The sequence below is a fragment of the Bombus terrestris genome, chromosome 8 (assembly GCF_910591885.1).
Source record: "Bombus terrestris chromosome 8, iyBomTerr1.2, whole genome shotgun sequence".
In the NCBI taxonomy this organism is placed as follows: Eukaryota; Metazoa; Arthropoda; class Insecta; order Hymenoptera; family Apidae; genus Bombus; species Bombus terrestris.
The window spans coordinates 8655521-8672489 of NC_063276.1; the positions used below are offsets into that span (position 1 = coordinate 8655521).

Consider the following 16969-nt stretch of genomic DNA (forward strand, 5'->3'; position numbering starts at 1 on the left):
CATGATATCTGCCATTTTTCGAATATTACGATTACTCGCTGATATCCATCGTTGCTATTCTCTAATAGTTTCAAACGAATAATATCGTGATAGTACAATTAATTCAAACAGAATCTAACAATTTGCCCATATTTTCATGAAACAGCGAAAACGCTGAAAGAGTGTCAATCAGCGAACAACCGAGGCCAGAATATTCTGTTGAGCCCGTGGTACACAGCGAAACGAACGTGTACGGTGACACGAGTTTGCAATTCGATCCTGCACAACGCGTTGGAAAGGGCTCGAAGCGTTAAAGCCGCGGTAATTTGTATAAATTAACGGTTCAATGGCGGGATACAAACAGCGTTTCAATGCTTCGTAGATTGGCGAAAGTTCCATTGGCCAGGGATCTGATGTTGTTATCGTAGAGCGACAACAGAGTCAAGCTGGTCAGATCTCGGAACAGATCGGTTCGTATGCAGGATATCTCGTTCGCGTTCAGCAGCCTGAAAAGTTTATATTGTTTCGTCAATTTACTATCGTTGCGATGCATCCATTTTCTCGTGCAATAATTAAGCAATATGTGTGTAGGAATTTATTTTACAATCAATTCAAATTAACTGTTAAAAGCTATCAAGTGGATGAAAGTTCACTGTATGAAACCTATTTTTAAATAAATAAGTAATAAAGATATTTTGTCTATGGTAGCATTTAGGGGTTGAACAACTTTTATCAATACGTTGAAAAGAAAATTGATTCTATTATTTAATAATCCTGAACATTTAATGAAATTACATATAGCATTAATTATATCGCTTCAGACGATTACTGATGCTACTTCTGGTACTACTACTTCTGTATGCAGTATATACATATTTTCAGTAAGTAGTTTGTATGTTCTATATAAATTTTCAGATCTGTTTGAAGTTTTACCAATATAATATAATATAATTACCAAAATAATCACAGTGCTAATGAAATTTCAAAATAATTTCCTCATTCAATTTTACTTCTTCGAATTAATCAAGTTTATCGATGATATATTAAACGTGTATACGAAATAAAATGTAAACGATTTCTATGTCGACTTACAGTAACTGCAAATTGGTCAAGCCTTGGAACAACCCACCAGGTAATTCGGTGATCTTATTTCCATACAGCACACTGTAATCAAGCGAAAAACTTCAGTCAGAAAAATATTCTAATTTCGAGTTGGCTGTAAATTTTCCTATTATACATTATACATACAGTGACTCCAACGATTTCAAGCCGTGGAACGCGTCGGCCGCCACCTTTTTAATTTGATTGTTGCTGAGGTCGCTGTTGACGAGCAATGAAAAAAATGGCAAAGATTAAAACATCGTCAGGCGAAATGAAATCGCGTTCGGAACACAACATGAAGAAAAACATAAATTGGATTAATCGCGAACGTCACTCACATTCTGCGCAGTTTTCTGTACGGGGAGAAAGCCTTCGGCGGGATTTCCGTGATACGGTTCTGCTCCAAACGTCTGCGAATGATTGACAACATAGAGAATAAGTTAACAAACTCTCAGGCTAACGACCGCTTGATTTTTCCGCGTAGAAATTGCCTCGGGAATGGAATACGGAGAAATTTTCGTGGATGTCAAATTAATTGGTTTTTATTAACGACCTTGACAATTTCTAACGTGTTGAGAACGAATGTGCATGAGTTTTCCAATTGTAATGCAACTGATTTGTTTTTGCACTTGTTATTTATTTATTCTTATTATTTTTATTTTTAGCTTTGTTTATTCTTGTAAATTCAGATTTGATTTCATTCATTTTATTGTTGTACCAGCAACAGGCAGTTTATTCGTGGAATTATTCGTTCTTAATTTTTAGATAAAATTGAGAAAAATTTTAACCAAATTTTACTACATTTACTTGTTATTTTATTTATCCTAAGATATTTACGTTACGTTGGTTAAATACGAATTTATTTAGTTACTATCGTTAAATTTGAAATTCGATTGTCATTATTCGTAAAATTCGATGTTTACTTCTTTGTCGTTATATCAAAGAATTTTATGAATATAGGAGACAATTGGCAATTCTATACGGAGTTTGTGACAAAATAGTGTGTACGAACAGTTCTGTGGTATCCTCCGGCAGATGGGTGGGTACTTTCGTTAAAGAATTCTCTCTGCAGTCGACGATACCATCAGCACATCTGCAAGGATGCGGGCACTGCGGTTCCGCGCTGCACTCTGATCCTGTACGCTCAACCAGCCCGGAACACTTGAATTCGTGCTCCTGTTTCGCGGACAGACACATGAAAGATTTCAGTACGATAAAGACACTGCTTTAAAAATTCGCCAGATTATACCAGAAAATATTTTGGTTAAGATGGAACGTGATAAATATAATTTAATACTAAAATTACCAAACTTTTGCAACTGTGTAGAGAAAACTTTTCAAGAGAGACATTTTGTGTTAGTAATTGTTAAAAATTTGTAAGTTATTTTAGCAAATTATTATGATATTAGCTTTCATTCTTAATTATTATAATACTGACTGTAATAGGAATATGAATATAAATCGTTCAACAACAGATGGTAGAAAATTTAAAAACTGCTTCTACGAGCTACATTATGATGGAGATGAAGAATAAAAGATTTAGTTTGGAGACTGTCTATCAGTTGTGGATATTTAAAAATTGATTAAAATATCCCAAAGGGTTGATAATCTCTTCTACATGAATGAACATAGGTAGACTAAGTAAATTCAGAGTGATCGCTTGTCATATTTTAATTGGAATATTCCATGTACAGTAAATCTAAAAGCACAAACACATTACATATTGGTAGTTTTAGTATTAAATCTCTAAAGATAAATTTCTATTTAGGAACATCAGTAGTAAATGTCGATATTTTGAATACTGACAGTGTTATAAAGATAAAATAAATTTCTCTTAGAAATTGATCTCGTACGAATAGAAGAAGAAGAGTACCAATCCTTACTGACTGGAAGTATTGATTAATGGAAAACTAGACTAAGTAGAAATACCATCATGGACAGACGTATGTGAAAGAATTATACAACGTTTAAAACGAAGTATTGATTACTTCAGTTCTAAATGTTGCTTTATTCCAATTCATTGGTTACGTTTTCTACGGAATTGAAAATGCGTAAGAATAATTCGCATCAATCAAACCTGTAAATCAGCGATATTTCGATCCTTCAAATGAATTGGAGAGCTGCATCGCGTATGTTGTCCAAGTCTCGGATAAGTTTTTAAATGTCGAGAGAGCCAAGCTAAGTGACAATCGCAAGATAATGGGTTATCCACCAGCTTTAATGTTCGTAAATGCGAAAAGCCACTCAGCATTTCTTTGCCTAATGTCGTTAACTTATTGTTGTTCAACATTCTGCAACAGGAAAACAATATATCAAAATTATTTATTTAATCGTCGATCGACAAATTATAATTGCATTGTATTTATCTGCTTACAATACTTCCAAATCCTTTAGCTCTCGTATCGATGCCTCGTCAATGCAGGTTAACACATTGTTGTCGAGATACCTGATAACAAAATTTGTTTATCTTGATATAAATTAATGACAAATTCTTTGTATTTCAATGCTCTTACGCTTATTTTTATACGATATAAGAAAAAAACTTTATTTCATTCGGAAAAATCCGATTCTCTTTCTTTATGCGACTAGTGTCTGACTAATGCAATTGATACTACTGCATAGAGCACGCATCTTTGATCGCTTCTACTAGTTTGCATTTGACTTTACTCAGAGTTTCAATTACGGTACTTCGATGATATTGTTCATAGGAATTGTTAAGATTGCACTTACAAATACTTTAGGGATGAAATCCCTCTGAGTGTCTTTGGTCCAATCGTGGCAATCTGATTGTGGCTAAGGTCTCTGTAACAGGACACCATTAATTATTACAGCAAAAATGATCGTTATTAGATGTTACAAAAATATTAAAAATTAAAATTTAGTTCGGTAGAATGATCTTTTTTAAAACGGAAATATTTGTACCATGGCGTACATTAAAAGGGAATATTTTTATTACACAATTCAATATTGACTTGAATCATAAAGAAGTGCTGTTCTTTTATATCAACTTTATTATTTTCCTTAAAAAGTTACAAAATAACTTAAACTAAAACATGTTTCCCATTACCAAATACAACCTTTTTTCCAGTCTTATTTGATAGTCTATTAATCCTTGAACAGAAACACTGTGAAGAACATTAACAAAAACAAAACCATCCTAATTCAAATTGATCTGTATCATATATGATCTAGCATACTCGTGTAAAAGCACGACATATTTATAATCGCCTAATGATTATGAGTAAATCAAAATTAATCGTTTTTCTCTTTAAGAAAACTAATTATCTACTTGGTTAGTTTCTTTTTTTTCTGAGAAACTCAACAAATTTTCGATAAAAATACAACAAAAAATTCAACAAACGTCGTTTACGGAAACGATTACGTTGCTACGATTAATTATTTATTTAAATGCAATGTTTGTAAAGAAGGAGCTTATCATCGATCGTGAAAAGCAAGAAAGTTGAACTCTAATACTTGGTGCATTGACCTTTTCCTAAGTTTTCTGTCTTAGAATTAAAGTCTGATTTCCAATGGTGGAACAACACCGGTGTATGTTCTACTTCTCTACAGTTGGTATCAAGTTCGCTCTACATGTGATCAATAATTTAAGAAGTTGTCGAGTGTCAACTATGTACTACGGTTCCATGGATGACCCTCCACATGGAAATTCTTCGGAGACAGTCCACAACTCACGTGTGACCGCGTGCACGTGCGCCAGTCACGTGGGTGACTATAGCCTTCTTTAAGGTTTCACAGGGTCGTTATACGAGTAACGAGTCACCATTTCCGCGGCTTCACGTGACACGTCTCTCTCTCTCTCTCTCTCTCTCTCTCTCTCTCTCTATGAAATAGCAATGTCTCTTCAAAGAATGCGTTACGTTGTCACTTGTAGAAAATATTTACGTTAATTACGGAAACCTTAGATACAGTTTCAAATTAATAATTAAGAATAACAGTAAAAAGAATTATCTATATCAGCATCGACAGAGATTGACATTAAAACAGTTTAAATGTGATTCAATAATATATGATTTAATTTAATGTAAAACGCCTGACTTGCGCCTACAGTTCTTCACAATTTTATAATCTTTTAAAATACGAATTAGATTACTTTTACCATAATAGATCGTGAAAATTATTTTAACAAATGGACGTGATATTATGGTAATAAAAGAGCGTAGACTCTTCTATAAAAATAATTAATTTGACATTGAGTCAAATCATTGATCATAGAAATATAATGGAATAATTAATTTCCTTTATGCTAATTAATTTTTGTAGAAGCCTTTCATTGATACCTCCAATCCTTTAGGAGATATTCGATGAGATATCGGATGAATATAAAGTATATTAAGTTACCTACCATCAGAAACTTACAAATAACATTGTTTACAAAACTATTAATATACCGATACGATAAATTTAAATCAAGAAGCTTGTTAATGAAATAACTCTCGATGGTATACATAAAATAACCATTAACATCTCTCATCCTATACCTTAACGTAATCAACATGCATGTTAAATTTAATTTCAATTAACAACGCTATCGTTAACTTATACCATATCCACATATTTGCTATTGATAATCGATATAGTACGACATATTTTTGATATTCACCGCGGGATAAGGTTGCGAAATTAACCGGAAAATGTTTTCTTAACAGAATGCGCTTCATCATATTTATCGTCATAATTTCCTCGGTACGCGAACACCATGAATAATGCATGGCAACGCAACGTTTTTCGAGTGCAATGCGCGCTTAACGGTAGAGTCAATCACGATAATGGATCCCTCGCTAAACCGTAGGGTTCATTTAAATAGATTGCGTTACGTCTCGCGTTCCTCCGCAAAGATCCATCCGTTCGAACCTTTTCTCGATGCACGAGTTTAACCAGACGTTCGCGATGATAGGTTAGAGGTCTCGGCGCCTGGTTCACCGTTGACCATCCATTGGCTACGAGACTCGCAGTCTGTAATTATGTCCGCTATCCGAGGCTACGGACAAAGCATCTCGACAAGACGAATACGAGGTAACAAAAATAAGAGATAAAGGCTCGAAAGGGAAGCTCGGTGGAGTCAAGGAAATCCGGAATAAGTAAGGGAAATCTGTATTGAATAATATATCGTATCTATTTCTATAATTAATTTGAAAATTTCCTCTTGCCTAATAATTTATAAACTAGTAGTACATACAATAGTGAATTTACGAGTCGCGTGTTGTAAGTTATACACTCTTTTTTTGTAATTTTATAATTTTGCAATCTTATTATGATTTCACGTAAATTTTAAGTGCGCTGAATTAACATGGTATTGTATCTATGTAAAAATATACACTGGCTCACCAAACTACTACTACTACTGAACTTATACATGTCTTTTATGAATACATTGTGTGTGTTATATAAAACGTTTCGAAAGTTCATTGACACTGTAACGAGACTATCGCGATTATGTGGGTAGAGTTTGAAACGAGTCTAGAGAGATGTATAGAAATTGCAAGATGTTTGAAACAAGTATACATTTCACAGAGATCAGAAGAATATTTAATCGATTGATTGTCAGTTATATTGGTAAAACACAATATTTAATAAAACCATATTTAACATCTACTGAACTCTGGAAATGCTTTGTAATGTGTAACACGTAGAATATGCATATACAAGTTTTCTATGATAAATATTCAAATCCTTTCGTCAGCAAGTGTACACACGTATGAAAATGTATACATAATCATACATATACATACTGTGTAATTTTTACTATTTAGAACTAAACTAATGTATAATTAATTCTCAGACTAAGTAAGAGAAAAATGTTGAACAAATTGAATTGCAATATTTATTTTCCACGCACTCGAAACGCTTTGATAAAGCAAGAACCAGCAAATTTAGACTGTTGCTTACCAGAGCCAATCCTAGAAGCAATTACCGAATTTCGGCCACGCAGACGTGCCAGGAGCAAAAGGAGAAGGCCAGGCTTTTAGTGGTGCCGGTTTCATTTGGGACTGGTGTTGTAGCTTGATCATGATAAGTTCCTAATTTGAACAAGCAATTTGGTACGACCATGAGTGGAATGCTTCTATTCCGTTGACGGTGCGATTCGAAGAAGGGTTACAAGGGATAATTAAATTTACTTCCTACTCTTTTCCTTTTCCTTGATGAAAAGCAGTGTCCACGTGTCGATGTAGCACTTTTGTCCCCCGTAAATTCCCTAGAATTTCAATAATTTCGAACGCGTTGCCTGAGATCAGTGCCGGTAGATTAAACTCCCACCGCGCTCCCAGCCAATCCAGAAAGCAATTACTGAATTTCGACGTAGCCGCTCCTTCGGTGGAACTAACAAAAGGACCTTCTGGACCTCTCTCATCTCTCTCTCTGTCTCTCTATCTTTCTTCCTCCCTCCACCTCTTCCTCTGACTCTGTTTCTCTGTCTCTCTAGTCAGTGCTCGATTCCAAATGTTGCTGGTACTGTGCTTTGTGTTACCGCGATAAGAGTTGGGTGAAACGGAACCTGATTGGTGACCGCTTTTGATATCATAAGAGAATAGTTTGTCTTCCGTAAAACAGTATTCGTAGCTTGTAACTATAATTTAGATATATTGTTAATTACACGTTAAAAAATGTAATATTTTTGGAAAATTGAAAACAAAGTGGTATTCTCTTGCTCGAGAAATTGTCTGTCCTTGCAATAGATAAAATAAATCGTCGTTGATAAAATACATTTCTTTGTACTTGCTCCAGACCAATAACTCGTAAAAAAAGCTACATAAATGTTGCATGTAGCGGATCTTGAAAATTAATTCTTACTAAATCTTGAATGAAGAAATTGTATTTCAGGCTTTTAATTCATTTTTGCACAAGCAATTATCTGTTGTCTACGGTCTTTTCACTTGTAGCCTGTATATCATAGTTTAGATGGAAAATCAGGGAATGTTAATATTCGTAGAAATGATTGGTGCAATAATTATAAGGTCCGAGTTATTTTACATTGTATTCATGACACAATTTCGCACAAAATAATTACGCAAATATTCAAGGAACTTAGGTATATTCATGGTTAATGATAAATTACGCCGTATTTGCATGTAATAACTGCGGGCTAACTATGATAAACGATGTTACGCGCAAAATTGCTGAAAATTACATTCAATTTTCCTTCTTCGTCCTGGCCTTGTTTCTTGTTCGATATATTATTTCTATTATTAAACCAAATGCATCTCTCTCTTTCTATTTGATCTTTTATTAATATTCGTTTATTAAGATTTCCTCCACATTTCTCATTTACGCTTTCCACTTTGATATTTAACAATTTTTCAAAATTAATAACCCTACCTCCAGTATTTTGAGACTAATATCATATATTACTATTATAAAGACTAATATTTTCCGAAATTTTCAAGAGACTGATAAAGATACATATTTAATACCAAAATCAAATAATCAGTTTCATATAATATGAAATTTAAATGGTAACACGCACCTGATCCGCATGACATTCATAATACCTATGAAAATGAGATGTTGAATTTGATTAAAAGAAGAGTTCATTGGAAAATAAGACGAGTGTCAATCCGTCGCTATTGTAAATGTAAACAGAACAACGTTTCGTGCAACCATATCTAGAATCAAAGAAGCCTAGTCTCTTACGCGACGAAATACCGTTTCGTCCATAAATTTTGATGGCTAGGAATCGCAAGACGTTCAGTGGACCGTTTCGTTGCTTAAATCACCGCAACACCAGGTTGTCAAAGCGGACGTGGCTAACGTTTGTCCCGGTTATTATCGGCTTAAGTGTACAGCGAACAAATGTTATTGCCTCGTAAATACAAGCTTGTACGTTCACCACAGGTTCGAGGGGTATCGCGTTTCAAGCTGAGAGCAATATGCTTGCACACGACGTAGTGATACTAATCAGCCGCGTGTCCGCGCCCCTTTCCATTGTGTCAAACCATTTATTACCAGCGGAGCTTCATCCTCTTACCACCTCGAATAGCTTTCTACATTTGCGCGATGGGTTAATCACATGTTTCCGTTCTACGCTGTTCCGTCTATGCTCCACGGTACCTCAGAAAACACGACGGAGCTCTTCGCAGAACGATGGTACACGGTCACATCACAGAATCGAAGGAATCTTCGTGTACAGTTAATTAATATTTTGCGCCTTCTGATTGCTAGCTTGTACGGAAACCTCTCGTGGGACGGTACAGCGTGATTAATCAATTTTCTCGGTACGTTAGAAAAATGTACGTAGGATAGGGTGAGTCTGGAATAATTGCTGTGAATAAATCTGCCATTTTTTACTGATCGCGAGATTGTATTGTTAGGTAGTTTTTACGTTTTTCTTATTTTCCACAAGGTGGAGTTTTTTTCCATGCAAGTTATGAACATTATTTTTTAATATTTATCTCGGAATTTGCGATTATTTATGGTGTATCCTGTTGATAAATAAATTGACGAAAATAAGTAATTTGTTTTGAAAGATGTTTAATATTAATTATGTATCTGAGTAATGCAATTCAGGATTTGGTAAAAAAGTAAAGTTGGCCAGTTCGCTTTCTTATGTTACGTATAAACCTTCTCCAATGTTCATTAGCACTTTAATGAGGCATCGTTGTCACGATTATATACGTATGTATTGATAAAATTTGAAATCGATTTGAAGATTCGAAAGTCGATAACGTAACTCGTTATGAGTACATGGTACATCGTTTACAAGCGAAAACAGAGTTTACATATTTACAAATGAGATGCAAAGGAAATGTGTATAATGTAAATTTAATAATGTAGTTTGTACGTATTATGGATAATGATGCAAAAATCTATGTTAGTTGTTGTTTTAACATATATTATAAATACATTCTGAGTAAGCTTACTATTATATTTATAATTTTATAATTTTGTTAGATTCGCGGTAAGATAAAATTAATTACTTAGCGTGATTTCATGTTGGATAAAATTGCGTGTGTTAAATAATTTAGTTTTCAACGTGAATGTTAATAGAGATTTTAAAGTAAATGGTTTCAATGAGATGAGATCGTAACTAATTAGGTTTCCATGAAGAGAATATTTCATACAATACCTTAGTTTCGTATTACTAATTACTTTCACGAGAAAAGCCAATCCGTGTTTTTAAATTCAAAAAGCTTAAACTTAATAAGCTTAAACGTAGGCCGATTAATCTGCGTATCATTACCGCGTCGCTGTAACATACTTACTCTGGTTAAATATCTTTCTTTGAAGAAAATATTTTTACTGTTATTATAAAAGTATTCCACGCTTTACTTACGTTGATTCTCATATTGGAATAATTACTTAAATATTGTTCTTTCTAACTCTTTTTTACGTCCCATATCTGGAAGCTTCATAATACGTGGATCTATTTTGAATTGAATATTTTTAATTGATGACAGAAGATTGAGAACACGTTTTATTCGAATATATTCCTTAATTACTAATACTTTTTTTTTGAAAAAATTCATATACACGTGTGTTATGTGTAGCTTTGTTTTCTTTAATTATATAGCTAGGTCTGTACCAATTTTCGATCGGAAGAATTGAAGTTTAAAAATTGTCGTATAAACTTTGATCGTTAAAACTTCCATTTACAATCGCACTATATTGTCTCGAAATTATAAAAACCATATTATAAATAAGATCCATATAATTCAATAAAATAATATAAAACAAAAAATGTTGTGCATCTATTATTTCCTTATAAAACGAAAGGGACCTTTGCGACAACCTAATATTATAGAAACGTCCTATTTTGTTCCGCCAAGCAACACCCCCATCCGTGTGTTAACCTTCTCTGGTTTCCTACAGGGGCATCGACTTATCCACGCCGGATGAAGGATTATCAAGCGTCCGGATGCCCGTGAGAATCTCGCAACATAATACGTCCTTTTGTAAGCTGGCTGATCCCGGCCTTATCATCAGAGACTATAGGTTTTCGTGTCCGAGGGCAGAGTGGAAGGCCTCGAGACTCGTAGAACTTTCGAGTTCTCATCTGACCACTTCACAACGTGATAGATGGGCCCATCCTCCGCCATATTCCTTTCTTAACCTTACATCTTCTTTTGTTTTTCTCTTCTGGTCTTCTCTTCTTATCTTGCTTCCCCCTTCACTTCTATATCATCGTAGATCACATAAATAGAAGAAGTGTCCCTTTCTTTTTTTCATAGTGAACAAATTTCTTGACCATCGAGCAGGTTAACATGGCGTACCATTCACACAGAAGCTATGTCTGTTTAATCATGATAGAGGTTGGATATGTTCCCATTCTCCTTTTTATCCTAGACCAAGTGACGGACTTGGGATCAGTTGATTAAGATTCAGGATCGAGAAGCACTCCAAGGGAAAAGTGGATCTTCGTGTTAATCTCGCTAGATCGCATTCCTGACGCTGGGTGCTCGATCTTCCTGCTGGCCAGCGGCTGACTGCTTCTTGATCCGGGGTCGGTTATGAAGCATGAATTTTTCGACTGACTGGTTGATTGTAGATAAAGGTGGAATGAGATTGTAGAAAGGAGCAGCGAGTGTTTTCCTCCATTTCAATTTTTATGTACCGATCATCCAAGCATTATAAGTCGCTCATATAATTACTAATAAATTATAATTTCTTTTAAGGATTCTTCTAGTATTGTTTATACTTTATTCGTGTAAAACTGTCTTAACGATGCTTATTTTACGGTGCGATCGCGAATCTGGCAATTTCTAATTAATGATACTCCTAAATTACGTATTATACATCGATATGTTCGAAGGATATTTTCCTAACAACAATTTTTAATAATACGATAATATAAGTACCGATGAAATAATAAAACAGCAACGAAGTATACTAACTAAAAATACGTATCCTACGAAAATAGCAAAGTATCGAATACAGATTCGTCTTTCTAAAACACAATTCATTTGAAAAATAAGAACTCGCATACCGCGACAGAGCTGAGAAGAACAGATCGTCGAAAAACCTGCTCCATTTTCCGCGGACAATAGCCTTCGTTCGTAACATCGTTCAGGTGTGGGTAACATAAAAAAGAATTGGAAAAGTCGCTTTCTAAAAATGCGGCGGCAGCCCAGTAGTCGATAGATGAAACTTCCGTTCGCTTTTCCCTCCCATTCTTTTCTCATCTTTGCTATTCTATTTTTTAAAGTATAGGAAGCAGAAACTCGAAAGCGAGAAGCAAACGATCGGCTTTAAAAAAGGAGCAGAACAGAGGAGGCAAAATAGGTTTAAACCCAGAGCGGCAAAGTCATGCGTGTTCAATATGGGCAGAGTCGCGGGGGAGGGGGGAGGAAGAGGAGGAAAGCGGCTTTCACAAACCGAACTCGCATACTTCCGCGTGTATACACGAACGCGTGGGTGGTATGTAGGCCATCGTCTGAAAAGTTTATGCGATAACCTCCGTGCTGCGCCCGACACTGACGAGGAATCGCCCGCGTGGACTTTCCGCGTGTACGGCTGCCACGCGTTTTAAACAAATTCGTGATATCAAAACACGCCTGTCAACGGTCGAACGAATTGTAAAACGCTGCCGTCGCACACCACTGATATGATTTCGTTATGTACGTAGCTGTTCGCTTTTCCTTGTTTAAAGAACGTCCCATTGAATGACGAGTAATATGGAAGCGTATGTTCTTTTTCCGGCTTGATATTTTTTTAACGAAGATTACTTGGGATTTTGAGTTTTGACCAAAGCGCTATGTATATTTGCAGCTTATGCATTTAAAAGCTATTTTCTTCTTTTTTTTTGTCATACGGTAGTCGTGGGATTTGGAGTTTTTGGGGTTGGAGGTTTTTATTCAGCCAGACAGATGCGCGCGAAAAAAAATTTTTTAACTTTTGAAGATGAATGAATTTTTATTCACGAAGATTATTTAGTAGCTTAAGTGAAAAAAGTCACTTACTTGTCTCTTCGTGTAAGAGTTTATGCACGGTAAAGGTACTTTTTAATTTACGTAAATGAGTCGCGAGATTTTTACCTTTCTGTTGAAAGTTTATTCACTGAGAGAGATCATCCACTGGGATCTATCTAATGAAAAATAATTTTGGGATATTTATAGAATCAGGTTTTTTATCCTCTTTTCTCACAAAATCCATTACCAGCTTTTCTACTTAGTATTTTTAATACAAATATTGCGTTAATAAATCGATGAATGTAATACTCTCGAAAAATATTATTTCGTGTTACAAATATTCCCTTAAATGAACGCCATTTTTACAACAAATTTTGTCACAGAAAAACAAATTAATTATTTCACTCTGTTTATCAATTAAGTACACTATTAATTCATGCAGAAATAATAGTAAATAAGTGGAAGGATAATTTCATTTAATTCTACGGTACTCACAGGCGCTTTAAATTCATCATGTTGCTAAAGAGAAGATCGGGGATGTGACGTATTTGATTATTGTTCAGACGTAGCTTCTCGACACCGACTAAATCCTGGAAGGCACCTCTTTCTATGGTGTGAATTTGATTATTCGATAGGCAACTGCAAAAGACGCATTGAACACCGATTTTATTATATCAGTTAACTAAAGATTTTGTTTGTAACTAAACTAAAGGTTTTGTTTTTAACTAAAGAGTTTGTCATTATAGTATATTGTTACAAAATCGCGGTTTCTCTTCTCTCTCGTATATGATTTTCATTTTTCTACGTGTACGTCCTTAGAATTCAGCGAAGAATGGATTGTTGAAAAACGGACATTTTATATATTATAAGATAATATCGTGCATGCGATGCGCGTGCAAACGTCTTAACTATTTCTGCATTATGAACACGAGCAAATCTGTCGACCCAGTTAACGTTAATTACTTTCGTTTCACGCCGATTTCATCTTGAAATTTCGTTCTTCGCGTTTCGAAACGTGCAAGAAACTTTACGCCCTTCGGAGGAAAGTCACGGAGCTGAAAACAGTCAAGGAAAGAATACAATCTCTATGCATAGAGCGAGTTTCACACAGAATTCGAGTAACTTTGCCTTCTTGTTGCAACAATGGCGTCCACGCGGACGACGTTTGCAACAAATTTACCGGAATTTCGCCAACTTTTCGCTCCCCTAAGAGACGCTTCAACGGGCTTCAGCTCGTGGCTCTATTCAATTCTATTTGCAGCACGCGACCAAAGCTATCCGTCCCTTGCCTTTTGTTAGTGACGGGATCAAGCCCATTGTAACCAGGTTCGAAGGTATAACTTTGAAAATTTTCTTTAACACTACGAGAAAAAGAGAACATTGTAGGAAGATCCGAATTTAGACTAGACACGGCGAGAAACAAAAATATTCGTACAATTGGGATGTACAGATAGTAAGAGTGATATCTTTTATATTGTACTACTCTATGTGTATTATACATAGACATTTGCAGAGATAAATGTTCCTTTGTATATTGAGTAATTAAACAGCAGATCTGTATGCATCTTTGAAAAATTCCTTTGCTAAATATTATAACCAGTTACACTTTGGATAATTTAGATATTTTTTTGTATTACATACATTCTGTGCATTTGGCAAAACAATGTTTTGTTTGAGCTTCGTTTCTTTCATAAATATATAATTATATAAATATTCAAAGTCTACTAATAATATAAAAAAACATCGCTCTTTTTCCTCTACATTCCAACTGTATGAAGATTGTTGTCTTGCACTGTAGGTGGAATTACCTTTTTATAAACACTTTGAGAAATGTAATAAAGCCGAAAGACTAATTGTTAAATTGTAAGAAGACAAGTATAACAAATTCTACACTTTCTAGTAATTGATAATTTTCTATATTTTTCGAGAATTCATACTTCTCTAAATGTTTTTACAGTTAATAATCTTCCAGATCAAACTAGTTCAAACAATTTCCAACCAATTTCCTGAAGAATGTACTTCTCTTCGTTGTATCACTTTCCTGCCAAAGTAACGATACTCGAACTTGATCCCATCGCTACCTAGCGTCGCAATTCAACTAGTATACGACGCGCTTCGTTATTTAACGAACGGATACTCACAGAACGTGAAGCGTAGCCATGTCCTCAAAGTCCGTCTTGAATATCACCGAGATATTGTTCCCTTGGAGGTCCCTGGAACAAAGAGTAACGCAACGTTGAATTAATCTCGCAGTGACACAGTAGTAGAGCGAGTCAATAATACGTCCGTCGTTTGGTCGCCGGGCAAAAATTTCATTTTCCTTCCTTTCAAAAAATCTCATAAAAATCTCGCTATCTCGAGATACGCGCGTTGCTCCTCCTTTTACACGAGAACAAGAGATGAGAGAACCACTCGACAGTGGTGCTTAACTAATTCCATTCCAACTTTCGCCCTCTACTTTGTATCGTTCGTAACCAACCCCTCAGCCCTCTGAAACCTCCCTCCTGCGTTCATCGTATTTATTTGTCGCGAATAAGTATTTCTGTTTCCCTGGTTGGTGCAAATATTTGTCTCGTCACGAAAGGGAGCGCCAGTACAAAGAGCAAACTTCGGAGAAATTTTATCGCCAGCCCTTTTTCCCTCGTTTTAAAACGTTGTCGTTTACGTGCCGCTCAAAGCAACCTCCCGCTACGACGAGACCACCCTGCTGATCGTGAAAACCGGCCTACTGGACCGTAAAGCTTGATTTTGTTCGATACTTTGTCGCGTTGTTCTCGCCTTGATTTAGATTGCGCAATATGGCGTGAATGTAACAATTAGACTACGGATTTTTATGTATTTACGACAAATTTAATTCTGCTACGATCCTCGAATTTTTATATGTCGATCTTGCTCTTGTTTTAGCTATTGGAATATATGTAATTTTGTGAGCTACACCGGATCAGCCGCATAGTAGTGATACACATATACGTGTGTGAGTATGTGCGTGAATATATGTGCGTGCGCAGCGTCTCGTAGAACAAAAGAATGTCACTGATTTGTACGCATGGTAAAAGTGAGACTAGATGAGTACTGAAACACGTGTAATGAGTATCTACGAACATCTTGTAAATCATATATTAAATAAATACAAAACTATTTTATTATTATCCCTACATGTAATGAAAGCGTTCCTACATATTTATTTTGGCGATTACGATCCATAATTCTCAACATCAGCAAACAAGGCGAATCTGTAACTTTCGAAGATGTTAACACTATAACATATATGGCTGGCCACGGTTTCTCCTGTGACATTATGGTGGTCATTGGTGACCGGAGTGCTTGAACTTCTTACAATTGTAAAAATTGAATGAAAATCGACAGTTAGGGCATTTTAAATATAAACGATAAATATAAGATACTTTGAGATAAAAAGTACCCCATTGAAAAATTAAACATCAATAAAGAAAAAATGAGAACAAATCTTGCATTTAACGATGAACTGTGTTAAAACAGCAGCGTCCTGAGCGAAACATGTGATTTCGGCGTGGTAGACAAAGTGTTAAGATTAAAACGAGAAATAATGGTGAACGATAAGAACATTTCTGTACATTTTCCCAAAATTGAAATGTTTCTCGACGTTCCAAAGATTCGATTGGTTTAAATTTTTCTTTGTTTTACCTTAACTTACTTATTGCTAATAAATTTACCAATATTTCTAAACAAGCGAAAACGTTGAAATACTCGCGCAAACCAGTCGAGCCAAATATCATTCGTTCGAACGGTGTGGTAAACAGAAAGCGTGAATTTGCTTTTCTCGCGAAAGGAGAGCAGAGACCAAGAGGGTTAGCCGTCAAACACAGCCGTCTGCTCTCCCTTGCTGGCAAGTTATTAAGGCCTTATTAAATTGGTTCCTTTTCCCGTGGAAATTTTTTACCTGACAAAAAACGCCAGACGTAGGAACGAGTAACGAGTCAGGCCTACTCAACGACTTCCTCTATTTCTTCATCCTCTTTCTTTTTCTTATTCTTTTTTTTTCTCTCTTC

At 35.3% G+C, this 16969-nt stretch overlaps 1 protein-coding gene across 2 annotated transcripts in view; it reads right to left on the minus strand.

Annotated features, from left to right (window-relative positions):
* LOC100645051 (protein slit) overlaps positions 1-16969 on the minus strand; it is a 627790-nt gene that overhangs the window by 27494 nt on the left and 583327 nt on the right. For both annotated transcript variants that reach the window (XM_003397332.4, XM_048408222.1), the window contains 10 exons: positions 15083-15154; positions 13437-13580; positions 3811-3882; positions 3455-3526; positions 3158-3371; positions 2093-2256; positions 1419-1490; positions 1228-1299; positions 1072-1143; positions 342-485 (listed from right to left, as the gene is read on the minus strand). In XM_003397332.4, the coding sequence (XP_003397380.1) occupies positions 342-485; positions 1072-1143; positions 1228-1299; positions 1419-1490; positions 2093-2256; positions 3158-3371; positions 3455-3526; positions 3811-3882; positions 13437-13580; positions 15083-15154 (1098 nt within the window). The remainder of the gene's footprint in view (positions 1-341; positions 486-1071; positions 1144-1227; positions 1300-1418; positions 1491-2092; positions 2257-3157; positions 3372-3454; positions 3527-3810; positions 3883-13436; positions 13581-15082; positions 15155-16969) is intronic.